Source organism: Triturus cristatus, chromosome 4_2 (genome assembly GCF_964204655.1).
Source record: "Triturus cristatus chromosome 4_2, aTriCri1.1, whole genome shotgun sequence".
Taxonomy (NCBI): Eukaryota; Metazoa; Chordata; class Amphibia; order Caudata; family Salamandridae; genus Triturus; species Triturus cristatus.
Window position 1 is genome coordinate 499,896,313 of NC_140586.1, and position 25,752 is coordinate 499,922,064.

Sequence of the window (25,752 nt, forward strand, 5' to 3'; positions counted from 1 at the left end):
ATTCAGAGGCTCAGACAAATCGACCAGGCCCACTGACGCCACGTAACGGACCAGGCGCAGGGTTTCAATATGCGGTGAATACCGCTTTGAAAATCATAATTGACTGTTTTCCGGTCTTTGGCAACTACCACGCCGGTAAGACTTGAATCCATTTGTGGATTATATATAGGATTGCCAGCTACACTTCCGTCTGGTCTTCTTTCTCGCTCTACCATGAGCTTACAGTAAATGTATTAGGAGTCATCTCTTATTGTCCATTTTGGATAAAACGCGCTACCGGATTTGCTTTTTCCCATATATTATACTGCCCTGAAGAAGCCCATGTTTGGGCGAAATGCGTTGACTGTTTACACCTTGTGAAGCACAACAGAGAATAAAAGACATCCCAAAATTCATTTATTTGTAATTGTCCATGTTTTACATAGTCATATGTGTCTAAATGTTTATTTACCATACAAAGAGCTGGTTACATGACTGGTTGATGAGAAATCAGCCTTTCGACTAATTTCCTCTTTCGTGTACGCTGCTTAACACTCTCGAAAATGTACCTTTTCCATATGTGATGCACAGGGAAGGGAGGCACAGCAGAGCAAACAAACAAAACACTGCCATATTGAATAAATATTTATTTGGATTTTACATTTTACTAAACAATTTTTGAAAAATTAAAACACTGTTTAAAAAGAGCTGGTACTGGTATTTCAGCCTGAACAAATACATAAACAATTAGGCCACCTCTTGGTGCCTTGGATAATGATGTTATATCATTCTTTGAACTGAACAGTAGATCAATTCCTACCCGCTGAGATACCCAAAATGTGGAAATCACTAAAGACTACTGCTGACAGTAGAACATCTAACAAACATGGCTTGCATGGGATGCACATTTAAATGTGTAATGTGCACAACAACTTACATGAAGAGGTGCAAGACACCTCGTCGTAAAATTCCTAAAAACTGATAATCAATTATCAATGCTGGAAGCTTCTAAAACTTCTAAACGCTAAGATCTTACAGGACAGTAAGTGTAACAGAAAACCAGAAAATTAAAAATGCATTTTACACAACATTGTATCTTCGTCATGGCTGTAAGGTGTTTTATTAGAGATTTACAGACTTCAATTGCACATCTACTGTCAAAACGATAGATAACAACTAGGAGTAACCAGATGTAGCTGTTTGCAAGGGACACTGGGCACTATTCTTTACTGCCTGACAATTCAGTGGAGCAACCAGAAAGTAGCTTAATTTCAGAATTTTTCACACCTTGCCCTTATCCCAGCCAACCAGTAATTAAAGTCAGTGTGTTGTGTGTATAGGAGGATAAAGGCGAGGTGTAATGGTTTGCATCATCGATTTGGATCAAAGGTGTGTGATGCCACGATATCTACCCCTATCGTTCTGGTCACTTGACATCCGTGATCCAATTTATAGCCATCTCTACAAAGTACTGCCAATTGTCCTGTAAAGGTTGTAACACCATACTACATGTATGTAGCGAAGTGGCAATAAAGTGATACCAGGTGCCATAATATACAAATTGCACTGGGGGCGCAAATGGCATGTGCTCCCCAAAGACACTATGGTATTACAGAAGGGGTTGCAGAAGCTTGTGCGTGCCCTTTTGTAATACTGATAGAGCTGGCACACATGGAGCGCCAGTGCTATTTCCAGGCGCTGCCCGTGCAGGTTAGAGCAATGGGGCAGGGGGTGGGGTAGGTGGAGGGTGTATAGACAGAAAATGACGAAGTAAACTTACATTTAAAAAAATTAAACCGACTTACCTTGAGCTCACCAACTTGGTGATGCAGCTAACGCAAGGTAAGTTGTTTTTTAAAATGTAAGTTTACCTCGTCATCATCTGTCGACTCCACCCCCCCCAACCCGCCCCACCACTCTTACCTGCACAGGCCGCACTTGGCTATTTCGAGAGGCCCTGCCCTTGTTTGCATGGGGGCATGACCCCATGCAAATGAGGGAATCTCTGAGGGAATCTCTTTTCCTCTGCACCCACGCCATATTATGGACCTGGGAGCAAAGGCACACTGACAGCCAACCACAAAAAGGTGGTGCACAGTCAGTGAGCCCTGAGGAAAGGAAAACCCACCATCAGATTCAGGGGCATGCACCTCTACAACAGGGCAAACTTTATTTAGTTAGTGTGAAATTGTAAACATGTTATCCTATTATCTTGATGCTTGGTTCACTGCAGATCCAATTCCTGCTGTAAGGGTCACAATTGGAGGGGACGAAGAGGTCGAATGAACCCCCAAGACATCCTTCCTGAAAGCCAGTGCAGTCATTCTCTACACCCATCAGCAGGGGGAGCTCTGTCCCCTCTCTATAGTCCAGGAGGGTGCCCCAGGACACCAGAGTATGCATCTGGGTTGTAAACCTGTTTGAATGTGCACTGAGGCACAAACACGAACAGCTTGCCAGAGTTAGAATACTGGCCCTGGACTGATAACAGAAGTAGTTCCTGTGCATCTGTACCATGAAGCAATGTAGCATGTAGTAGTGGAAATACGGGCAACCCCAGTTACTATATGATATATGAAATATTTTGTTTTCAACCATTTTTCAGACAAAAACAGTGTTGGCGTCCAATATAGCCTGTGTAAACACAAACATTTGTATCAGTTTGCCTTCCATTTAGTAAAATTAAAGTCGAATGTTTGCGTCGAGTGTTTAATGATAAAAACCACATGGTGTTTCGATGTTTCACATGATCAGTATCTTGAACATATGAAATGGGCAAGTGTCGGAAAAATCAGAGTCGATTGTCTGATAGACAACCGAAACAAAATAAGTAATGATCTACCACAATGAATTATCTTTTATTATTCGAACTACTTCTAGAAAAGGTTATGGCTGGGGATTTGCGCTCAATATTCCTGCCATTATGGTCTTCTCGAGCTCCAAATAGGCGTCATATTCCTTTTTTAACTCTTCTTCAATTTGATCTTTCGCTTTTGGTGGTGTAAGTCCTTCCTGGAGAAAAAGAAAGGAGAACAGCATATAATTGATTATCAAGATTACCTCGGCTTCACTAAGTACATTGGATTGGGAGTGTTAACAAAATGAAATTTCATTATAGATCGCTGTTATTCTCTATTTTAGCTGCGAAATAAGCATACCACACAACATTGACATTTTGGGATATCCTTTAGGAAGCGTACTCGTGAATCCCACAGCCACGGTGTTTAGTTCTCATTGCCACACTGCCTCTTCACCATAGCATCATTTGCAACAAGATGCTCTAAGATTGGCCTTTAAATTAGATTCTGTAATTCCTTCTTACCATTAATAAATACGAGGAGGATACCCCGAGGGTGTCGGGGAAGTTACAATGTAAAAAGAGAGTTCTGGGTTGCCAGATGTGTTAAACGCATACACAGTAGCCCCAAATACAGATTATCAGATCAGCTAATGGTCCAAAAGAAAATCTCACAAACTCTGGGCCTCCAAGGATCATGACATTGACACAGTCTGTTGTGGGATGCTTTGTATGGTTACCCAGGATGGAGACGCCATGGAATATGGTCGGATAACAACCACTGTATTGGAGATGTGGGACTTGGTGGTACCGACACGCTGGTTCATGACATTCTAACCACTCCTAACTCCTAAACTTTTTAAGTCAGAGTTTACTCCAGATAGGAGGGCTATTTCTTCAAGAAATGAAGGGATGGGGCTGCTGAATAATATCAAAGATGTTCCCAAATAGGATGATTAAATACTCTGAGGAAAGCAGAAAGTCAATTGGCCTATCCGGATTAGGGAGATTCTCGTATCAACACACACGCCACTGCTTCCACTGCGTCCTGAGGCTAGTGATTAAAATAACCTGGACAGGCAACTCTTCGATTTTTAAGAGCTACTGATATGTATAGTTAGGCAGGGTTGGTTGTCCACCTTATATAAATTAATAAATACCAGAGGATACGTAAAAGAACAAGAATAAATATATAAGGAGATAAGGACATGATTTGGAAGCATAATACCACTGACTGCAAAATACTGTTGAGAGACACACAGTATGTAAGTACAACTAGGGAGTCATTCCTAAAGATCATGACTGGGTGGTACTGAATACCTAATAATTTACAAGTTGTTTCCAGGTTTGCTTATAAAATACATAGATGTAGCCTTCTCTGTCTCTAGCACTAAATGTCTGGGATAGAAGACTGTGAGTATTAATCAGATGACCTTGAGCTAAAGCACATAATGTGTTGCTTCTTGTCATCCACTGGCCAAATACCTTTGGTCGATAGCTCCTGTGAATGAACACACAATATTCCCATGATGCAGCTGTTGTCACTATGTATTCTGGTTGCGGATGAAGGAAAGGGAGACCCACCATGCACCTCAGGGACATGCACCTCTACAATAGGGCAAACTTTATTTAGGTACTGTTAAATTGTAACTATGTTCTCCTATTATCTTGATGCTTGGTTCATGCATATCCAATTCTTGCTGTAAAGGTCACAACTGGAGACAACAGGAAGGTATCATAGGAATGCAAGAGGTCGTTACTCGAGAAGGGACATTTTGGTGTGCACTGTAGTTGGCTTGCAACTATAAAAAGTCTTTAGACATGGATCTCACCATTTCAGCTTAATTATGCAAAGGGAAAGCCTTTCACTGGTCTACATCTTAGGACTTCTGGAGGGTATTAGAATTAACTTGTTGTCTCTCAGAGTGGGACACAGGCCCTTGAAAATTGGCAGGCATCTGTGCACCATTTTGCATGATGTAGTGACCTAGTCTTGAGTTATCATTCGTCCAGGGAAAGAAAACATTTATGGCCTTGGTTCCTCATATGTGCTAGGAGTGAAGTTAGACATTTGGTGAAAATTCCACGTGAACAAGCAAAACGTAAAAGCTTTGAACTGGTATTGCAAACCAGTGTTTGGGTTAAATAGGTTCATCAACAGACACGCTTTGAAGATCTAATGATCTCATATCGTCCCTTTCTTCCAATAGAGTTATGGCTCCCTTAATGGTATTTACTCTGATTGAAGAATTGATTTATCTTCCTGAAACCAGGATAGGTATCCAGGGATCAATTTTTTCTATAACAGGAACACAATCAAGGAATAAAATAATGTGTTGCATTGTTTATTGAAGACATGCTTCAGGGGCCGTTTAGGAGCAGAGCCAGGATTTCCTAGTGCAAATTTGACAAATGAAAATGTTTCTCTAGCAGCTGAGAGTTAGATGTGGGCTTTTGTACAAATGGCCAGTATTGGAAGAGATGATCATTTCCCATTCCCTGAAAAACAAATCTAAGATACTAGCCTCCATATATAATGGATGGAGGTGGCTGGCATCACTCCTGCATATTGTGCATTTTTTTGTATCTTAGATCTTGACAAACAAGTTACTTACCTTCGGTGTCACATTATCTGGTAGAGACAAGATCTAGATGCAGCTTTTTTACCTTTGAGTTTCATAGGCGTCAGACTGGATCCGGAAGATTTCTTTTTCAAGCAACACTCCTGCGCACCAGTAGGTGGCATCGGTTGGCTCCAAGTAGAATTGTCCGTGCTGGAAGTGACGTCCATGTCACCTATATAGGCGCCACCTCAGTGCTCTGATGTCAGTTACTTTTCATGACTTTATATGCCAGAAGCGCGGAGCCATGAAGTGCACTGACACTGGTGTGTTCAAACTAGGGCCCTGAAAGGGATCAGCCCTAACCCTAGAAGCTTGTCCGCAGAGTGGGAGGATGGGTAGGTGGGTAAGGAATCTGCAGCTAGAACTTCTTTCTACCAGATAATGCTTTACTGAAGGTAAGCAGCTTGTTCATCTAATAGAGACATCTTGCCGCAGATTTCTTTCCTTTGAATAGAAACCCAAGCAATACCATCCCCGGTGGTGGGCTGCAGACAATTTTTAAACTAAAATGTCATGCAAGACTAAATGGGTGAAGTGCCCATCCCTGTGGACTTGACTGTCCGTGCGGTAGTGTTTGGTAAACTTGTGCAGGGATGCCCACTTTGCTCCTTGGCACATGTCCAGGTCTGGGACTCCACATACTAACACAGTGATAGCAGCTTCAGCCCTGGTTGAATGAGCAGTGCCAAAACAAAAAATGAGGGGGCCCCTGCAAGATATCCTGAGGGTGGGCCCAACCATGGTCTACCACCTTCTGCCTTTGGACAAATCTGTATTAACGTGTTATTTGCAGCTGTAAGAAGTGTGTATGAAGTGTTACATATACACCAAGTGCGCTGCTGTGTTAGGTCTCTTCTCTATATCTCTGTCTCCATCTCAGTAGTTTTTCTTTAGTGCTTCTTCCTTTCCTATGCCTTTTTTCCCTGGTCGCATCTCGACTCTTGCTTGCCGCACACCAGTGCTCAGTTTCAAAGAGGCACTGGGGTGCCTTCCCTTCCAATCCTCTATACACCAGCAAGAAACAAAAGTTTCAAATTGCAACTTAGTTTCTTGTTTTTTATGGCGCCGCCACAGTCCGAAGAACCTATGGAGCTAAACAGCACGTGCTGTGCATTGCTCGGGATGGTGCGACCCTTGTGGCAGTCACAGTAACAACAGTGGGGGCCTAGGGGCCCCCTCCAGTATGGGGAAGTCAGGGGGCCACCCCACTGTGGGGCTTCGGGGACCTCTGTTATGCCCCTGGGAATGAGCCCTTATGCCCTCAGAGGGCAGCTTCTTTGCCAGTGCGTAGCAGATTTTTATACAGAGAACGACCTGGTGCAAAATGATTTGTTTTTTGTACCGCCTGACCCTTCTTCGCTCCAACATACTCTATGAAGAGTTGGTCATCCACTTGGAACTCTCTTGTGCGCTCCAGGTAGAACGACAATGCTCTTTTAGGGTCCAGAGGGGGAGTCTTGGCTGAGGGGACAATTATGAAGAGGCTCAAAGGGAGCACACACCAGAAATGTGAGAACCAAATTAAGATCCCACTGAGGCTAAATGAAAGGGGAAGGTGGGAACATACGTATGAGACCTTTAAGGAACCTATTCACAATAGGGGACTTAAATAAACAGGGTTGTTCAGGCAGCTGCAAAAAGGCAGACAGAGCAAAAAGGTACCAAGAGAAGAGCCCTGTTGGGCAAGGGTAAGGATAAAAAGAAGGATATCAGAAAGAGAAGCAGAAAGGGGGTCAATAGAGTATTCCACCAGCAGCCGTACACCGTCTTGGTGAAGACGGCTGCAAAATAACATTACAGACTTCAGGAGGAAGGTCGAATGCTATCAACTGTCACCACTCAATCTCCACACAAGAAGGTGGAGAGTTGGCAGGTTTGGATGGAGGACCTTCCCCTGCAGCTGCGACAGAAGATCCTCCCGAAGAGGCAGCCTGATCGGAGTATCGATGTTCATGTTCAGAAGCCCAGGATACCAGACTCTCTGTGCCCAGTCCAGAGCCACAAGGGTGACTTGAATCCAGTTGTTCCTGATCTTCTTGAGAACTCTGGGTTGGAGTGGTATGGCTGTAAAGGCTTACAAAAGGCCTGAGCTCCACTCGAGATGAAAAGCGTCTTCGAGCGAGAGCTGCCTTTGAAATGCCAGCACTCAAAACTGCCAACATTGTGTGTTCTCAGCTGAGAACAGGTCTAACCAAGGACCGCCCTACTTCTGAAAGAGACCCTGTGTCACCTCCAGATGGAGATGCCATTCGTGATCCCCTAGACATCGATGGCTGAGTTTGTCCACCATGGCATTCAGAGAACCTGCCAGGTGTTGAACCACCTGGGATATGCCCTGTTGTTCCAGCCATTTTTAGAGATTCAGAGCTTCTTGAAATAAGGGTCAATGACCACACCCTACCTTGTTTGTTGCAGTACCACATGGTGGTGGTGTTTTCAGTGAACACTTGGACCAGCCTTCCCTTGATGGAGGGTAGGAAGGCTTTTAATGCCAGTTGGATCACTCAGAGCTCCAGCATGTTGATGTGGAGTCTGGATTCCACCAGAGACCAGAGTCCTCTGATCTACACCGCTCCCAGATGGTTGCCTCATCCCAGGAGTGACACATCTGTCACTATTGTGCGGTTTGGTTGGGGAAGGGACAGAGTTCTGCCTCTGACCCAACCAAAGTACTTTAGAAGGTCTTTTTCAATTCCCTCCAAGATCTAGATCATGTGGGAGAGATTCCCATGATTCAGCACCCAGTGGAACTCCAGATCCCACTGCAGAGCCCGCATATGCCATCTGGCATGTGTTACTAGTAGGATGCAGGAAGCCTTGAGGCCCAGCAGCTTCAGAGTCATTCTCACCAAAATCCAGGATAGAGGCTCAAACATTGGTATCATGATCTGAATATCCTGGACTTGCTGCTCAGGAGCATAAGCCTGAAACTGAACTGTGCCCAGGACAGCTCTGATGAAGGGGAGCATGTGAGAGGGAGTCAGGTATGACTTTAGCATGTTGATATTGAACCCCATCAAATGCACAAGGTCCACAGTAGTCTGGAGATGGGAGACGACAGCCTGAGGCGTGCCCGCCTTCAGCAGTCACTCGTCGATATAAGGGAAGATTGGCACCTACCCCTGATCTGAGCAGAAGAGCTGAAACCACCACCATCACCTTGGTGAACACCTGAGGGGCACTGGTAAGGCTAAAAGGGAAGCACAATGAACTGAAAATGCTTGTGGCCGACTGTAAATTGCAGGTAACACCAATGGACAGGTAGGTCAGGAATATGAAAATAGGTGTCCTGCAAGTCCAGCAGTACCATCCTGTCTACTGGGCCCATGGGAGACAATAGCTGAGCAAAGAGAGCATCTTGAACTTCTCCGTTTTTGAGGAAGAGATTGACTGTTCTCAGAGTTAGTACGAAACCCCTTGTTCTTTTTGGGAATCAGAGTGTAGAGGGAAGAGCAGTGCCTACTTCTGACACTGGAACCCTCTCTATGGCTCCCTTGGCCAAGAGAGCCATGACTTCCTAATGGAGCAAGGAAAAGTGACCCTCCATCAGCCGATCGTGAAATGGAGGCAAAAGGGAAGGGAGGATTCGAAGGAAAGGGAGTAGCCCGTTCGAATAATCTGTAAAACTCACCTGTCCATTGCTATGGATTGCTACTGGAGGGGGTGATTGCTAAGTCTGCCACCAACTGGATGCCCATGATCTTGTAGGGCAAACTTAGGAGGGCTTAGAGGCTGTGGCAGTGAGGGGAGCAGTGTTTGTGGAAGACCTCTGGCCACCCGACCCAAGGGGTCGGTCTGAACTGCGACCCTGCCCCTGCACAGCCTGGTAAGGTGGCGCGAGGCATTGGCTGGATCAGGGTTGGCACATTTAAAAAACCCTTCCGTAGCCGCAAAAGGCAGACTGAGGTTAATGTGGGGAAACTGAGTGGCCCAGGAACTTGGCTGTAGCCTGTGAGTCCTTAAAGTGCTCCAGTGCCGAGTCTCCTTGTCTCCAAAGAAACGGTTGCCATCAAAGGGCATGTCAACGAGGGAATCCTGGACATAGCCTGAAAAGCCAGATGTACTCAGACAGGCATGGTGATAAAATACAACCGTCGTCGAAACAGCACTGCCCAGTGAGTCGGTCATATCCAAACCACACTTGATTGTAAAACTTACTGCATCTCTCCCACCATATACTGATTGGAAGTTTACGGCCCGGGCCACATCTGGGACCTGTGGCAGCACCTGCACAACCGTGTACCAAAGAGTGTGGGAGTAGCGGCCCAATAAGCATGCAGTGTTTGCAGACCACAATGCAAAGCTGGTGGAAGAAAACATCTTCCCAATCCGGAGGTGCAGCAGGGAACGCGCCATGGGACATAGAAGCTTGGACTACCAAGCTCTCGGGGTGGGGTGTTGGGTAAGAAAGTTTGGGTCCCCAGGTGTGGGACGGTGGGCAATTGGCCTGTTTACAGTAGTCCCTGTACTGGGCTTGGACCAGTTTCCCAGTAGGACATCGGTCAGTGCTTCATTATTGTGGAGGCAAGGTACAGGGTCACCCCTAAATACTAAATTTAGGGACATTAAAGGGCTGTGCAGGTCGGGACCAATGGGTCCCTTCCTTGGGGTGGTTATACCCCCTATTATCCCACCCTCCAGTGAGTGGGGGCATGAGCCTCTTCTTAATTGTCTGTGTCCCCTCATCTTCAAGATGGAGGGGACTGAGATGTGTGCTTCACCTCGCCTCCCCCACTAGAGGGGTGGGGTTGGCTAAGGTAGGCACACGTCTCTTCCTAGCTTAGATTTTCTGCCAATTCTCTTGCCTAAAGTTGGGGCCAGAACCAGTGGGAGCAGTTAATGGGGGCAGCAAAAGGCAGGGACAACATCCAAAGGTGGCAGATTTTTGAAGCTTCCCCTTTCGTGGGCCCAGCCCATCCTGGGGGAGGCGTGTTATGTATCAATGGGGTTACCCGAAATGCTACCAGACCCGGGTCAGAATTGCAGTATAATGAAAAATTGGTCACAGTAGCAACATTTTTTCAAAACAAAAGAAATAGAGAGCAGCATTCACAATACCAATGCAGCATAATCTGCAGTGAATGCAATTTATTTTCAAAGCAAATATTCACTCAGTTTCGGCAACGCAGTTGCTCCTTCATTTAAAGTCAATTTACGTATTACTAGGTGCTCTAGTGATGGAAAAAGAAAGGATGGGGTGTTTGAGGTAACAGTGAGTAAGTGAAGGTGGTGGACAAGGGAAAGGTGATGTGACATATAACATCCGATTCACATCATAAGACCAATCCGGCCTAGCACAGGTCAATTGTTCCAGTTACAACACATAGCATTGCATAGACCCTGATATTTAATTTCAGTTGTTGGGGTTTGTGTAGTAGTCGTAGTCAATATTTCGTCCCCTCAAAAGTTCAAGGTGAATCAAGCCTTAGGGTCTTCATAAGGACTGTGTGAACATGGAGCACCTAATCTTTCCACCAGTGCCTGAATTTCGGCTGGGCAGTCCAAGAATATTGGCTCAGCTGAGCTCTGATTTGAGTGAGACGTACGGCCAGATGTGCACGTACGGGCCTTATTTTTCAACTGTGGGTCAAAAGATCCCTTGCAGTGACAAGATTAATCTTGAATTCGGACCTTGCATCTCCGATTCATTATACTGCATCGTGGGGGAGGCGGCATGACACCTCTGCCCAGGATGGGCTTTGTTTCTGGACCCAGAGAGCGGAGGCCCTCTACCCAGGGGTCCAGAAACTTTTCTGGGGGTGGCAAATGGCAGATAGCCATTCAGGAACAACACCAGGGCTTTTTAGTGGGCATCTCTAAGATGCCCTCTGGGTGCATTTTACATTAAATCACACACTGGAATCAGTGTGGGTTTAATGTGCTGAGAAGTTTCCTACCAAACTTCCCAGTTTTTAGTAAAGCCATTATGGAGCTGTGGAGCTCATAGGGACCAACTCCCAGACCATATACTCTTTATGGCTTTACTACACTAATATTGTATAGGAATGGACATAGACCCTGTAGGGGTACAGGGCTCATGCCTCTGTTCCCTCACCTTAGAGCTAGTGCACCCTGCTATAAGGGTGACTTATCCAGGCCTCAGGCAGTAGATTTCCGGCATGGCACACGGGGACTCTTCACTTTTCTCTGCATCAAAACACTTAGCCTGCAGTGGCAGGGTGTGTGGGTTAAGGTACAGGGCCTCTAAGGGTGACACAATAGGTGCTGCGGCCCTTAGAGATCTTCCCTGATCACAGGGTCCCTGGTAACCATGATAACTTAAAAAGGGGCTTATCTGTCATCAGGGATGTGTCAATTGTGGATAGAAAGGTTAAGTGTTTGGAAAGAACACAGGCCCTGAGAACCTGAGTAGCAGGAACCCAGAGCACATCAAGTCAGGTTGCACCAGATGTCAGGCAAAAGTGGGGGGTAACCATGCAAACAGGGGCACTTTCCTACAACCTCGACAAGAGAAAAAGTTCCTCAAAAAAGATCTTGACAAAACATCAAAAAATATCTGTCAAAAAGGGACAGAGGAGTAGCTTTTTCTCCGGATCAGCACTACCTGCTGAGTAAAGAAAAGAACCAACGCCATCGCGCTGAGGTGGTACCTATATAGGGGACGCCAACATCACTTCCGGCGCAGACAATGTCACGCAGAGCCGACCAACACCACCTACCGCCACACAGGGGTATTGCTCGAAAAATAATCTTCCAGATTCTGTCTGATGCCTGGGAAACTCAAAGGTAAGGAATCTGCGACTAGATGTCTCTATCAGATCTGTCTCCTTGCAGGCTGTTTTGTTGTAAGAACAGTATAGGTGCTGAGAGAGCATACACCTACGGAAACTGTGAGTATCAAACATGTCCGGGGCTTCGACCATGTTGTCAGGTGAAAATGGTATATCGCTGTTATGTGACATGTAGTGCACTGTTTCACTGCGTGTTTTTGCTCTCGTATTTCTTCCTTTCCTTCTGCAGCCCGTTAAGGTGCGGGCATCCTCACGTGCTAGCCTATGGAGCACATTATCTCACACCTGTAGGTAAGTGCACTCTACATATGCTCCTACCAACCACTAAACGTTGATGTGTTCTTTATGCTGGTTATAAGGAGCTTTACACAGTCAGCACTACTTTTGCACTTTCGTGACCCACCTTGTGGGCTCCAGGACTCCAACGTCCTCTCACGGCTTGGGGGTTTGGAACCCGTCACGTTTACCACTGCTATCTCTCGGCAGGACTCGTGCCTGGCATGCTGTGCCCTCCTCGACTAACCCACCCCTGTTGGAGTAAGTCTTGTTATGTAGTCAGTCTCTTATGTGGTTTTACGTAATATAGACGCTTTGTGGAGGCTCATATTGACTCCTGTTTGTCCTTTGTTTTTCTGTCTTCCCCTTCAATCCTAGGTGTCATCAGGAGCAGGGTTTGACTACTATTAAGTCATAGCCTCCTGTAGTTTCAGACAGACGAGGCCCGCCCTGACTGAATAGGGTTTTTCGACCCCTTACTCACTGTTCACTGTCACTACATTTTACTTTTGGTCCTGATGAAGCTCCATGGATCTCCCTGACCATAGAGGCGTGAAACATGTCAACCTTGTAGTTACTAGGGCAAATTACGCCTGTTGGAGTAACTCACGACCTTTCTGGGTTTTTTATTCTGGCAAGGGCACCTCCACAATAAATCAATTGATTTTGGGTTCCCCTTAGCCAGTTTTGATTTTCACACACACTCTCACCCTCCAAGTAGGACTCTTCTCACTCCCACACACCCGCACTCATCTGACAGCATTTCAAACAAAATATCTCCGCCAAAGTGACCCTTCAGGGGACCCGTAGGACACTGCAGCGCCGGCCGGACGAGGAGCAAATGCCCGATGATGAAGCATGACATCCCTCGGGTGTGTGAGGGCAACAAGAGACAAGACACATGCTTGCCTCCAATTAGCGGGTTCTAGACCTAGGATTCTTATTCTTTCCCCTTCCTTCCCCTCTCCATTTTTCTCCTTTGTCGGTGAATGGGTGACTGCTAGCACCCCTCCCATTGAAATAGTTACCCTCGATTTGGTATTATAATTATCAGGAGCACGGGTACTGGACCACAATCAGCTCCTAGTTCCCCTTTCTTTTTTGTTGAGACATATCGAAAAATAATTTTCCAGATTCTATCTGATGCCTGGGAAACTCAAATGAATCTGCGACTAGATGTCTCTATCAGATCTGTCTCCTTGCAGGCTGTTTTGTTGTAAGAACAGTATAGGTCTGTCTTTGTTGTCTCACAGACTATGAATTCCTTTGCTGTTAATGGTGCTTTCAATAGGGTTATTGTTGTTGTCGCTGGGAACCACAGTAGGAGAAAGTTCCTCTAGTGCAAAATTTTGATCTGCATTTGGGTTCCTAAAAAAGCACATTGCCATCAATATTGGAGGTGCAAAATGTTTGTGTCTTTATTAAGCTCTTGTAGATTTTAATGTATTTCTTTCCCAAATAACAGTTCCTTTTCAAAGGTAGGTCTTGATTCTTGCACTGGGCTTTCTGCCAGCCCTGATATCTGTGGACTGTGAAGCTTGGAAGCTGCCAGAAACCGGTTATTGGAAGTCTGCTTGCTCTTAAAAGGAATACCCTATATGCCTTTTGGAAGCAGTACTATAAAGGGGAGATGTTGTTCCACAGCTGTCTGTGCAAGAACAAGCCTGAAACTATTGCATAGTTCTCCACGTTTTTTGCAAAGTTTAATGACTAGAGCTACTGTATTACAGAGGATGTCAGAGGAGCGTTTCAAGGCCAACCATGACAGAAATACCTCCACTGCAAACTTTGACTATTTGTGGGGAACCAAGCAGTCTTTGGCATGCAGTCTTCCTCAGGCAGTGTCAGCATGCTGGGGTACTAGTCAGGTACAGGATTCGGCCCCCTTACACACATCAGTTGCACTGCCGGTATAGAAGATATCAAGGCACATGGAAAACAGCAGATATTTCTAGACCCATCTCCTTCCCAAAAGTGGCAGGGAAGGAGCCTCTTGAGATTAGGCGCTTTGTTTCCCCTCAACACCTCTTTCCCTGGCCTTTAAGAGTATTATAGGAGAACTGGGTGAGAATGCCTGCTGGGGAAGCCAATAAGGTATGTGAACCAGATCACTCTAATTTCACAAAAAGCTATGGATTTGACAGGAAGCATCCTGATTAAGGGCCTTATGTAGATCTTGGCAGATGGGTTACTGGGTTACTCTGTCACAACGGTGATGGATATCCCATCCACCGAAATATAAATTCCATTATATCCTATGAGATTTATATTTAGGCAGACCGGATAACCGTCACTGCTGTGATGGAATAACCCGTCCACCAAGATCTAAATTAGGCCCTAATTCCTTTGCATTTACAGGCAAATGGTGATGTAGGAAGAAGAGGCCGGGAGGTATACAAGAGGGATTAGAAGTACTTTAGATGTGATAGGAAACCACCTCATTAACCCTTAATCTTTAACAGGGAGAATATGTTATGAACCATAGGATGCCAAGAAAGAAAACAAGTTACTTACCAGTAACTTTGGTTCTCCAGCATTGGAAACTTTCATAGATTCCCATGCTTGTATCATTCCCCGTCGTCGGAATGGGAGTCCCCGGTATACATTAAAAAGCAATAGAAACCATCACTAAAACATAACTCAGGCCTAGGCCTATTCTTGTTTTGCATCCTATCTACCTCTTTTTTGTAAAAGAGACCCAAAAAAATGAACAGCCAATCAGATTGGCCTCCCCCCTTGGAACCCTCCTGAGAGAAGCTCAGAACTTCATATTTTTCGTAGCTGTTGTGTAACTACACCACTAAATATGTAAGAGGCTGAGCTTTCCCAGGGGAGGTGGGTGGGTCGCATGGGAATCTATGTAAGTATCCAATACTGGAGAACCAAAGTTACAGGTAAGTAACTTGTTTTCTCACTCCAGTATTGGAACTTTCACAGATTCCCATGCTTGAGTAGCTAGCAGTTATCAGCATATTTTTGGAACCATGATTATTATAAAATGCAGAATAAATCAATAGCATCTTCACCATAAAGACATTATCAACAGTCAATAATATATTTAGAACTTTTGATAAAACACCACACATGAGGTTCAAAATGTGCAAGAGCTAATAAACCAGTAACATGGAAGAAGGAATGAAAGGGAAAGCTTTCCACTACTGAAATAGGTTCCTCAGGACTGCTTGGCCGACAGCTGCATCCCCCTGCGTCGCCGCATCCAGGCAGTAATGTCTTGTAAACGTATGTGTACTGCTCCAGGTCGCTGCCCGGCAGACCTCTTGGAGAGGAACACCTGCAAAGAGGGCTGTAGAAGAGGAAATCGCCCTCGTGAAATGAGCACGGACTCGACCTTCCAGGGGCTTGCCCGCTGCCTTGTGACAATATTGGATAGTATTAGTAATTCAACATGCGATCCCCTGCTTGGATAGGGGAAAACCCTTACGAGGGTCGCTGAAAGATACAAATAGTTGAGAAGACTTTCTGAAGTCTCTAGTCCTTTGAAGATAGATTATTAAGTACATTTGTACATCCAGAGAATGAAGTGCTTTCTCTGCCGGAGTAGCCGGTTGAGGGAAAAAAGTCTTGAGAATTACCGGCTCATTCAAATGAAAGTATGAAGGAACTTTAGGTATGAATTTAGGGTTAGTCAATTACTGTTCCTTTTTTGAACTTGGGAAAAGGTTCCTGAATGGTGAGAGCCTGCAACTCCCCCACATGTCTAGCTGAAGTCAAAGCTAGAAGAAGCGCTACCTTCCAGGAGAGGAATTTCAGGTCTGCCTTGTGAATAGGTTCAAAAGGAGGTTTCATAAGCTGGGCGAGAACTAAGTTCAGATGCCACAGGGGAGGAGGAGGCTTAACCAGAGGGAAGACTCTGAAAAGTCCTTTAAGAAACTGTTTAATGATCCTTGCTGACCAGAGTGAAGGGCCTGCGGACGTGCGTCTGAAGCGAGAAATCGCTGCCAGGTGAACCTTGATAGAAGAGTGAGCCAGTCCCGCTTTTGCTAATGATAGAATGTATGGAAGAATTTCATGCGGCTCCAAATTAAAGGGATGAATACCATTGCGCTGGCACCAAATACAGAACCGTTTCCATTTCAATTTGTAAGTCTTAAATGTACTTGGGGCACTTGCTTGAGATAGTACCTCTCTACATTCCGCTGAGAGATTCAGCCCTCGAAATTCTCGCTGCTCAGGAGCCATGCCAAGAGCTGAAGAGACTGAGGATCCGGATGTAAGATGTGGCCCTGGGACATCGTCAGCAGCGAAGGAATCAGCTGCAAAGGAAGAGGAAGTTCCAATGAGAGAAGGTGAAGCTCTGTGGACCAAAACTGTCTGGGCCACGTTGGAGCTATCAGAACCATCCTGCACGGTTCTGCCTTGAGCTTTCTGAGAATCCTGGGGATTAGAGGAATGGGGGAAAAGCGTAAACAAATGCGCCTGACCAGGCCATCGAAAGCGCATTCCCCAAGGATCCCAGATGGTGAACTCTGCTTGCATAGAACCGGCATTTCTTGATCTGTGGAGTGGCAAAGAGATCTATTGTCGGTGTGCCCCACCTGTGAAACACTTCCTGTAGAGTAAAGTTGTCCAGTTCCCACTCGTGACTGATAGATTTTAGTCTGCTGAGTTTGTCTGCTGCTTTGTTGAGGACAACTGGAAGATGTTCCGCTCGGACTGATACCTCCTGTTGAATTGCCCATTCCCAGATTGTTTGGGCTTCTTGCGACAACAGACGAGATCTGGTGCCTCCCTCCTTGTTTATATAATGCATGGCCGTCGTGTTGTTCGTACGTATAAGGACTGAAAACTGTTGTACTCTTGAAAGAAAAGCTTGTAACGCTAGACGAAATGCTCTGAGTTCTAGCAGATTTATGTGCAGCAGTTGATGCTGAGGCCTCCATCGGCCACTCACGTGAAGGTCTTGTAACACTGCTCCCCAGCCTTCGAGAGAGGCGTCTGTAGTTATAATTAGAGGAGCTGGGGATAGTTTGAAAGTAAGCCCTTGAGAAATTTTTTCCTTGGTCATCCACCAAGATGCGGCGTCTCTCATGGTCTCGGTAACTAAGATCGTGTCGTCGAAGGATCCGTCTACTTGGCGCCACTGCAAATCCAACTCCTCCTGAAGTGGACGCATTCTTAGTCTGCAATGCGGAATCAGGGGTATGCATGAGGAGATGGAACCCAGCAGGGACTTGTAGAGGCGAACTGAAAGTGACCTTCTTTTTAACAATAGGGAAGCCATTGACATCAGCTTCTGTTGTCTCTTTACAGACGGGAAAGCTTTGTTTACTGAAGTGTCCAGAATGGCCCCTAGAAACCTGGCGGTCCTTGACAGAAGAAGAAAAGACTTCTGCTCGTTGAGCGTTAGTCCGAGATTGGCAAACAGACGTAAACACGTTCCGACCGATTTTTCTGCTGCCTGCTTGGTAGGAGCTTTTATCAACCAGTCGTCCAGGTAAGGGAAGACCTGCAGCTTTTGTCTTCGTAGAAAAGCTGCTACCGGAGCTAACACCTTCGTGAAGATCCGTGGAGCAGAACACAGACCAAAGGGAAGAACCTTGAAATGAAAATGGCTCTTGGCTACTGTAAAGCGAAGATACTTCCAGTGAGCTAGGTGCATGGGTACATAAAAATAAGCATCCTGCAAATCCAGAGTGGCCATGAAATCCCCTGGGTTGAGAAGACGAAGGAGAAACCATCCAAAAAGATTGTTTGATGAGATAGGTGTTGAGCTCCCTCAGATGGAGTATAGGGCGCCACTTTTCTAACATCTTCCGGATTAGGAAAAACCTGGAGTAAAAACCCCGTCCCCTTTGAGAGATAGGGACCGGTTCTATGGCTCCTTTGACGAGCATTTGATGAACCTCTAATCGTAACAGACGGAGATGTTGCGATACCATGGTGTGAGGGGCTTTGGATGGCGGTGGATGTACGGACTCCAGGGTATGGCCATAAAGAATGATGTTTAATACCCACCGGTCCGATATTATCGGTTGCCAGTTCTGCAGGAAATGTGAAAATCTGCCTCCCACTGATGACACAGGAGGAGAGGGGGCAGTAGCCAGAGCCAGCAAGCTGCTATTGGCACTTGGTGTTGTCTCTGTTGTTCGACCGAGAGAAAGACGAAGACGATTGGTTCTGCCGCTGACTGTAGTTAGGCCTGTAAGACTGCAATTGGGAACCATATGAGGAGTAACGCTGTTGTTGATAACCTCCTCTATATGTTGAGTTACCTCTTCCTCTCGCTCCTCGGAAAGGGAACTTGCGGTACTGCAGAGTTCCCAAGGATTTTGCTGTTTCCGTATCTTTTTTGATATCTTGAAGCGCATCATCAATATATTTTCCAAACAACGCTTCCCCATCAAAAGCCATATCTAAGATTTTGTTCTGGACTTCTGGGCAGAACCAAGTAGCCCGTAACCAGCCCTGTCGCCGCAGAACTGCCGCTGCAGCTAAGGATCGAAAAGCTGTTGTTGCAATGTCCATAGCACAATCAATGATTTCTGCTGATGTTAAATCTCCCTCCTGAAGAATCCTTTTAGTCTCTTTCTTTGCCTCTTCTGGCAGCTGCTCTATATAGGGGGAAAGGTCGCACCACATCTGGCGATCATATCTTCCAAGAATAGCCAAAGAACTAGCAGCTCTGACTAGCAGACTGGACATGGAACGAAAATCTTTTGCCTACATTATCCAGCTGCCTGCCCTCCTTATCTGGAGGAGTGGTAAGAGGAGCCAAAGGATTCCTAGATTTCCTCAGTGCGGCTTGTGAGATTACAGAGTCTGGCTTAGGTTGGCTGGTCAAACAGGCCGGGCTTCCCTCCGGAGCCTTATATTTTTTCTCCAGACGAGGTAGAACTGGAATCACCGTGGCTGGATTTTGCATAACTTTTAAGCCTTCCTCCCAAACATGGTCAACAATCAGAATTGACCTGATCGATTTATAAGGCTCTGTAAAGTCATAAAGGAAACAGTCCGATTCCACCTTAGCCATGGGTAGTGCAAACCTATTGGTGGCTCTCTCCATTAAATTATGGAAACCCCCTATATCTACAGGGGGGAATCAGCAGGTGTCGGAGCAGGGGAAGCTGGATCTGGAATGATATAGTCATCCCACTCTACATCTGGATCCGGAATTTTAACATTCCCTTGGTCGTCGTCAGAGGTGTCATCTTGGGCGGCAGGCACAACCAGTGGCAAATCTTGTGCCTCAACCATTGGTTGAGGCTGTGGTACTTGCGTGGTCACAGCATGAACTGGAGGAATAGTATTACTCGGAAGTCCTACTGATATAGGAGGCTGTGTCGCAAATCTCCTCCTGTAATCCACTAGCATGGCTTGTAAACCCGATAATAAGGAAAAGGGCATTTGAACCATCTCCTGATGACATTCTGGTTGAAATTGAGAAGGAGTACCATAATGCTCATAATTCTCATACTCCCCTTCAGAATCAGTGTCCTGGCATTTAACGTAAAGCTGAGAAGGGCTATTCGCATAGCCAAAGGGTCCTTCTCCTCGTCCGATTCCTCTTCTTCTAGGAGAAGAGCAGGTGGTAACAGAGTCACCCTCCTTGGTGAGGTCATCTCTGGTGTAATCTGCAGTTTTTTAAGCAGGATTGAAATTTTTTCAACAGTTGACGACTTCGTCGACGGGACCGTCGGCGGGATCGTCGTCGACGAAAGATTCGTCGACGCAGAAATCACCGCCATCGACACCGCAGTCGTTGATGCAGTCGTCGCCGATGCCATCATCGTCGTAGTCGGCATTGTTGGTGTCGCCGCACTCGACGTCGACATCATCTTCTTCATCTTCGACATCCTCTTCGACGTCGTCATCGTCGACGATATAGATCCCGTTGACACAGAGCCCTGTGCCAGAACAGGCGACGAGGTAACCACTGTCGACGAGCCCGTCGACGGGGTGAGAACTGAAGAAGACTTTACCTTTGAAGTTTTCGTCGACGGCGTCATGGACGGCGTCATGGACGGCGTTGTCGACGGGAGAGACTTATTTGAAGACTTTACCTCAGAAGTCAATGAAGATTGCTTTCTGAAGGTTTTTGTAGATGAAGGGTGTGACTTTGGAGGAACAGAACTGGATTTCTTCTGAAGACTCGTTTCTTTTGATAGTCCTTCCCTCTCCTTTACACCTCTGTGAGGAGATTCAACAGGACTAAGCCCCTTAGATCTATCAGAGGTCTTTTTCAGGGCTTTACCAGGGCGATTTTCAGAAGGTGAAGGAGAAGTCCTTCCCCTTTTCACAGACCTTCTAGATGAAGTCGCAGAACATGAATCCTCACTGTCACTGGACACTGTCTCCTTTCTTGATTTCAGTTTCTGGAGCCAAGTCAAAAGACGCCCTTCACAATCACGTAAAGTCTTGGTTGAAAAAGTGCAGCAAATTTTACAGTCTGCAGCCTTGTGGTCCGGGTACAGATGGTAAATACAGTCCTTGTGTTTGTCTTCAATATACAACCTCTTTTTTGCACAGGTAGCACAAGCTCTAAAGAGGGCGTTCTTCTCTTTATCTGACATCCTGAAGAAGTTGAAGGAAAAGCTGTTGAAAAACTGTAGAACCAAGTTCTAAGAACAAAACTGAGCAGAGCTCAGTGGAGACTCCCTAGGACAACGTGCGGTAGAAAAATCTGAGGTTCTGAGATTCTCTCAGGAGGGTTCCAAGGGGTGAGGCCAATCTGATTGGTTGTTCATTTTTTTAAATCTCTTTTACAAAAAGAGGTAGATAGGATGCAAAACAAGAATGGGCCTAGGCCTGAGTTCTGTTTTAGTGATGGTTTCTATTGCTTTTTTATGTATACCGGGGACTCCCATTTCGACGACGGGGAATGATACAAGCATGGGAATCTAAGAAAGTTTCAATACTGGAGTAAGGATCTCTGTTAAAATAGCACCTCTAATTAAAAAACTAGAGCAGACTACGTGAAGGAAACCCTGAACTGGAGTACATAAGAAATTGTACACCTACTTATTCAATATGGGTCTGGTCATTCATAGGGCCAAAAAAGACTCTTATTGAGAGGTAATCCTGAGGAAAGGATTATACTTAGGATAGGACGGGATAGGATAATATTCATAGAGAGCGCTTATACCCGAAGGGGTTAAGTCGCTGGGCAGACGGAGGAGGGGAGAGATGCGCTAACAGGCAATTAGGATGAAAATAACCATGTTTTCAAAAGTTTTCTAAGAACCGGAAGAGAGTCTGCATTGGAAATGAAGGTGGGCAAGGAATTCCAAAGTTTTGTGGCTGCTACAGAAAGGGAGCGGCCGCCCCATCTGGACCTGCAAAATCTGGGAGACCAGTTTTTTCTGTGTGGAGCATCTCAAGGTCCTCCCAGGGGTGCACCATTGAGACATGGTTTTCAAAATTTGGCGAACCTTTACTGTGCATAGACTTATATACCAGAGTCAGGACCTTGAAAGAAATACGCTTCCTGATGGGGAGCCAGTGCAATGCACTAATCCCCTCTCTGGCTGACTGATGCTTCGGAATATTAAGGATCAGCCTTGCCTCTGCGTTCTGTACCACCTGGAGCTTGTTCAGAGATACCGCATTGATGTTCAGGTACAGAGATTTGTAGTAGTCCAGCCGGGAGGTGACTAGTGCAATGATGGTAGACCGATGCAGTTCGGACAGAATATACGGCACCACCTTTCTAAGAGTTCTTAGAATATAGAAACAAGTGCTGACAGTATGGCTGACTTGAGCATCAAAGGTCAGACCCTCGTCAAAAGTGTCCCCAAGATATTTTGCAGTCATAGCCGGGACATGAAGGTGAGCAAAGTCTGCAGGGCACCAGGTGTTTGACCAGATGGAGTTCTGTGAGCCAAATACCAGAACCTTGGTCTTGTCTGCATTGATCTTTAGTGAGTTGCTCTTCATCCAGCAAATAATGCTGGACATACACTGATTAAACTACTCTGCGACGGATTGCAAATCATTAGAGATGTAAATAATGATTTGTGTGTCATCCGCATAGGAGAGTACCTTGAATCCAAATTATCTCAACAGCTCAGCCACAGGGATTACACAGAGATTAAAGAGAGTGGTGCTCAATGACAATCCCTGGGGGACCCCACAGGGAAGGCCAAAGGCCTTTGCTCTAAAGCCTACACAGCCAAAGGTGTGCGTTCTGCATGACATAAGAGAGTGGAGAAGCTGCAGGGCCTTTCCCGTAACTTCCACATCCCGCAGACACTGAACCATGCGCACTGAAGAGACAGTGCCGAATGCCGCCGATAGGTCGAGCATAATCAGCACCGCGGATCCACCCTGATTGACCTGCGTGTGAATACAATCAGTGGCCGCAATGAGGGCAGACTCGGTGCTGTGACCAACTCGGAACCCTTCTGGGAGCAATCTAGGATCTCCTGGGATTCAGCATATTTCATCAGTTCAATGTTAATGAATTTCTCCAGGATTTTATCAGGGGCGGGGAGCAGAGAAAATGGTCGAACATTTTTCAACTCTAAGGGGTCGGCATCAGGTTTTTTGAGAAGCGGTGAGACAATGGCTTCCTTCCAGGTGACCGGGTAGCTACCAGATAGAAGAATGTCATTGAGCACCTTGCACAGGAAGTCAGGAGCCAGTTTAAGTATGGAGGGCATACAGGGGTCCGGAGGAGCGCTTGATTTTAGACCCAGTAAAAGTTCCTTTGTTGGCTGAACTGTGATTTGAGGGAAAGAGGTAAGAACATTCTTCCCAGAGTTCTGGGTGAGTTCCCCAGTGACCGGATCGTCACCTTCAGTGGGGTGAGCTCGTCAAAGATCTTAGAACCAGATGTATCAAGGGTTTTACCGGTCGCAAATGGGCCGATTCGCAGATTCGGCCCATTTGCGAACAGGAAAAAGCCTTTTGGGATGTATCAACCCAGAAGGCATTCGTAAAATAGATAGTCACAATTTTTGCGATTACCTATTTTGTGAATGCAAGAAGCATTCTCAGAATGTGACTTTGCTTCAAGGAATCGCAAATTACCACCAACCTCAAGTTGGTGGTAATTTGCAAACCTTTAGAAAAATGCACAAAATTGCATTTTTCTCAGTGCCATGTGGTGCATACACATGCCCTTAGGGCATGTGTGTGTGCCAAATGTGCACACTTAACTTTTTTGGGGGTGCTTCAGGGGGGCCTTATGGCCCCTTTGCAATTTCATTTGCAATTTGCGATTACCTATTTGGTAATCGCAAATTGCGAATGCCTTCCCATTCATTCCTATGGGCCCCTAGGCCCATAGGAATGAATGTGAAGGCATTCCTTAATCTGTGATTCGCTATTAAGGAATATGTGTAATCGCAGTTTTTTTTGCGAAACCTACATACATTGCATTTTGCGACTCTAAAATAGCAAATTGCTAAAATTTGCTATTTTAGAATCGCAAAATGCAATGTTGATACATCTGGCCCTTTGGGTCTTTGTCCTGAAAGTAGATTGCTACTCTGTCACAGAAGTCTTGGAAGGGGTTCAGCAGCTGTGTCCCTGGTGGCTCAGAGATCTCCTTTATGACTTTGAATAGCATGCTGGAGGAGTTGTCTGCCGGCAAAATATTTTCAGTTAAAAAATGGGATTTGGCCTGGAAGATGGCATGTTTATATATTTTCAGTTAAAAAATGGGATTTGGCCTGGAAGATGGCATGTTTATATATTTTCAGTTAAAAAATGGGATTTGGCCTGGAAGATGGCATGTTTATATTTTCGCATAAGAGATTTCAGCTTGCCTTTTTCCCTAGGGCAAGGGTCAGCAGGCCATTTACGATGTTGTCTATAAGACATGAGCTCTTCCGACGACCATGGGGCCAAAGGTTTTGCTCTTTCAATGACACAATTATCAAAAGGGGCAACAATGTCTAGGGCCTCATTGATCCAGTCTCGGAAACCCTCTGCCGTGGGAGGGTGAATGATGTACCTCTCTTCCGAAACCATAGCCAAGGCGGCCTTCCAATTAGCGGCTGGAATCTTGTTCTGTTCCCTACAGTGTATATGCCTCGGGGAGGGACCCTCATTCACCTTGATGGGGTGTGGAGGAAAGACTTTAAACTCAATCAGCCAGTGATCAGCCCAGCTGAGAGGCTGAACTTCCTCGATCACCAAGTTGTTTGTGGTTAGTTAAAATGTCATCCAAGGTGTGATTGGCAGTATGGGCTAGAGAGTGAACCAGTTGCTCAAACCCCAGAGATGTCATGAGATCTAAAAGGAGTTCTGTATCATTATCCAGTTTGTTCTCAAGATGAAAATTGTAATCTGCTAAAATGGTGTAGAAAGCAGTGGTAATAAATGGTTCCAAGGTTTTACACCATGTTTCTGTAAACTTGGTTCTTGGCCCTGTAAGACCATATACCAGAAGGCCTGAGAAGTTGCAGTTCATGAATAACTTAATCCAGAACTTAAAATTGGTTATGACAATATTAGCACCTGTTTGGCAAACAAATGAAGTTGTTGACATCACCATCTGACTCGGATTCTCATAGCATTGTTGTCCGATATAAAAAAGCTAACTGAATATCATTTAAAACAATCCCACGTGCTCTTAGTATGCATAGTCAAGCGCATAGTGCTCTGCTCCCTCTGGGGCTAGGACTGCCCTGTTTAAATAGGCTATTTCACTTTAAACACATATCGAGGGTTCTGACGCAATAGGTACTTACTGACTTCTTCTTCGTTGCTTGTGATTCAAGTTCCTTTTTTTCCATAATTCTCAAGTTCTTACGCTGCTCCAAAAACTCCAAATGCTTGACTTCTCGCTCAAAGTAATGCTGAATAAGAGACAACTGCATAAAGCGATAAGAAAGTTGAAGATCAAGCTTTAAATGCAGACCTCTTCTTAATTAATTGAATTGCTTCTTCGTAAGTAAACCGTGCAAGAACACTGAGCAAATATTTCCAATAACGTTTTATTTTGTATGCTAATAATCTACGGGTTTCATACGGACGGTAAAAAAGCAATCATTATGTAAATATATACAAATAAATAAAAATATATATTAGCTCAAATAATCAATATCTGCATGAGACAACTGTTAAAAACGCATCTATAAATACCACAACCAGTTTACCTGAATCATCGTAATACTTAATTATATATAAGAGTTCATATTTCCCGATGCAGGAATTACAAAACATGCTATTTTAGCTCATCTAATTTTGGAAAGTGAAAGCATTCAGTTACAGCACATCTAAAGACCCCCTTGTTAATCCATCGCCCACCTCTGTGGCCAATTTTAAACAATCATATCTGGTAGGTATTGCATTTATTTTCCTCATGGCTCAAATAGTTCCTAGATGAAGAAATCTGAATCTATTAAAGGAAAGAAAT

The 25,752-nt window shown here is 45.3% G+C and overlaps 1 protein-coding gene across 3 annotated transcripts in view; it reads right to left on the reverse strand.

Annotated features, from left to right (window-relative positions):
• Positions 1-609: 609 nt before the first annotated feature.
• The window catches only part of DNAI3 (dynein axonemal intermediate chain 3), a 958,656-nt gene continuing 933,513 nt past the window's right edge, over positions 610-25,752 (reverse strand). For 2 of the 3 annotated variants that reach the window (XM_085602077.1, XM_085602078.1), the window contains 2 exons: positions 25,085-25,207; positions 610-2,991 (listed from right to left, as the gene is read on the reverse strand). In XM_085602077.1, coding sequence (XP_085458203.1) covers positions 2,866-2,991; positions 25,085-25,207 — 249 coding nt within the window. In that variant the 3' untranslated portion in view covers positions 610-2,865. The remainder of the gene's footprint in view (positions 2,992-25,084; positions 25,208-25,752) is intronic. The other variant, XR_014960642.1, reaches the window with a different exon arrangement.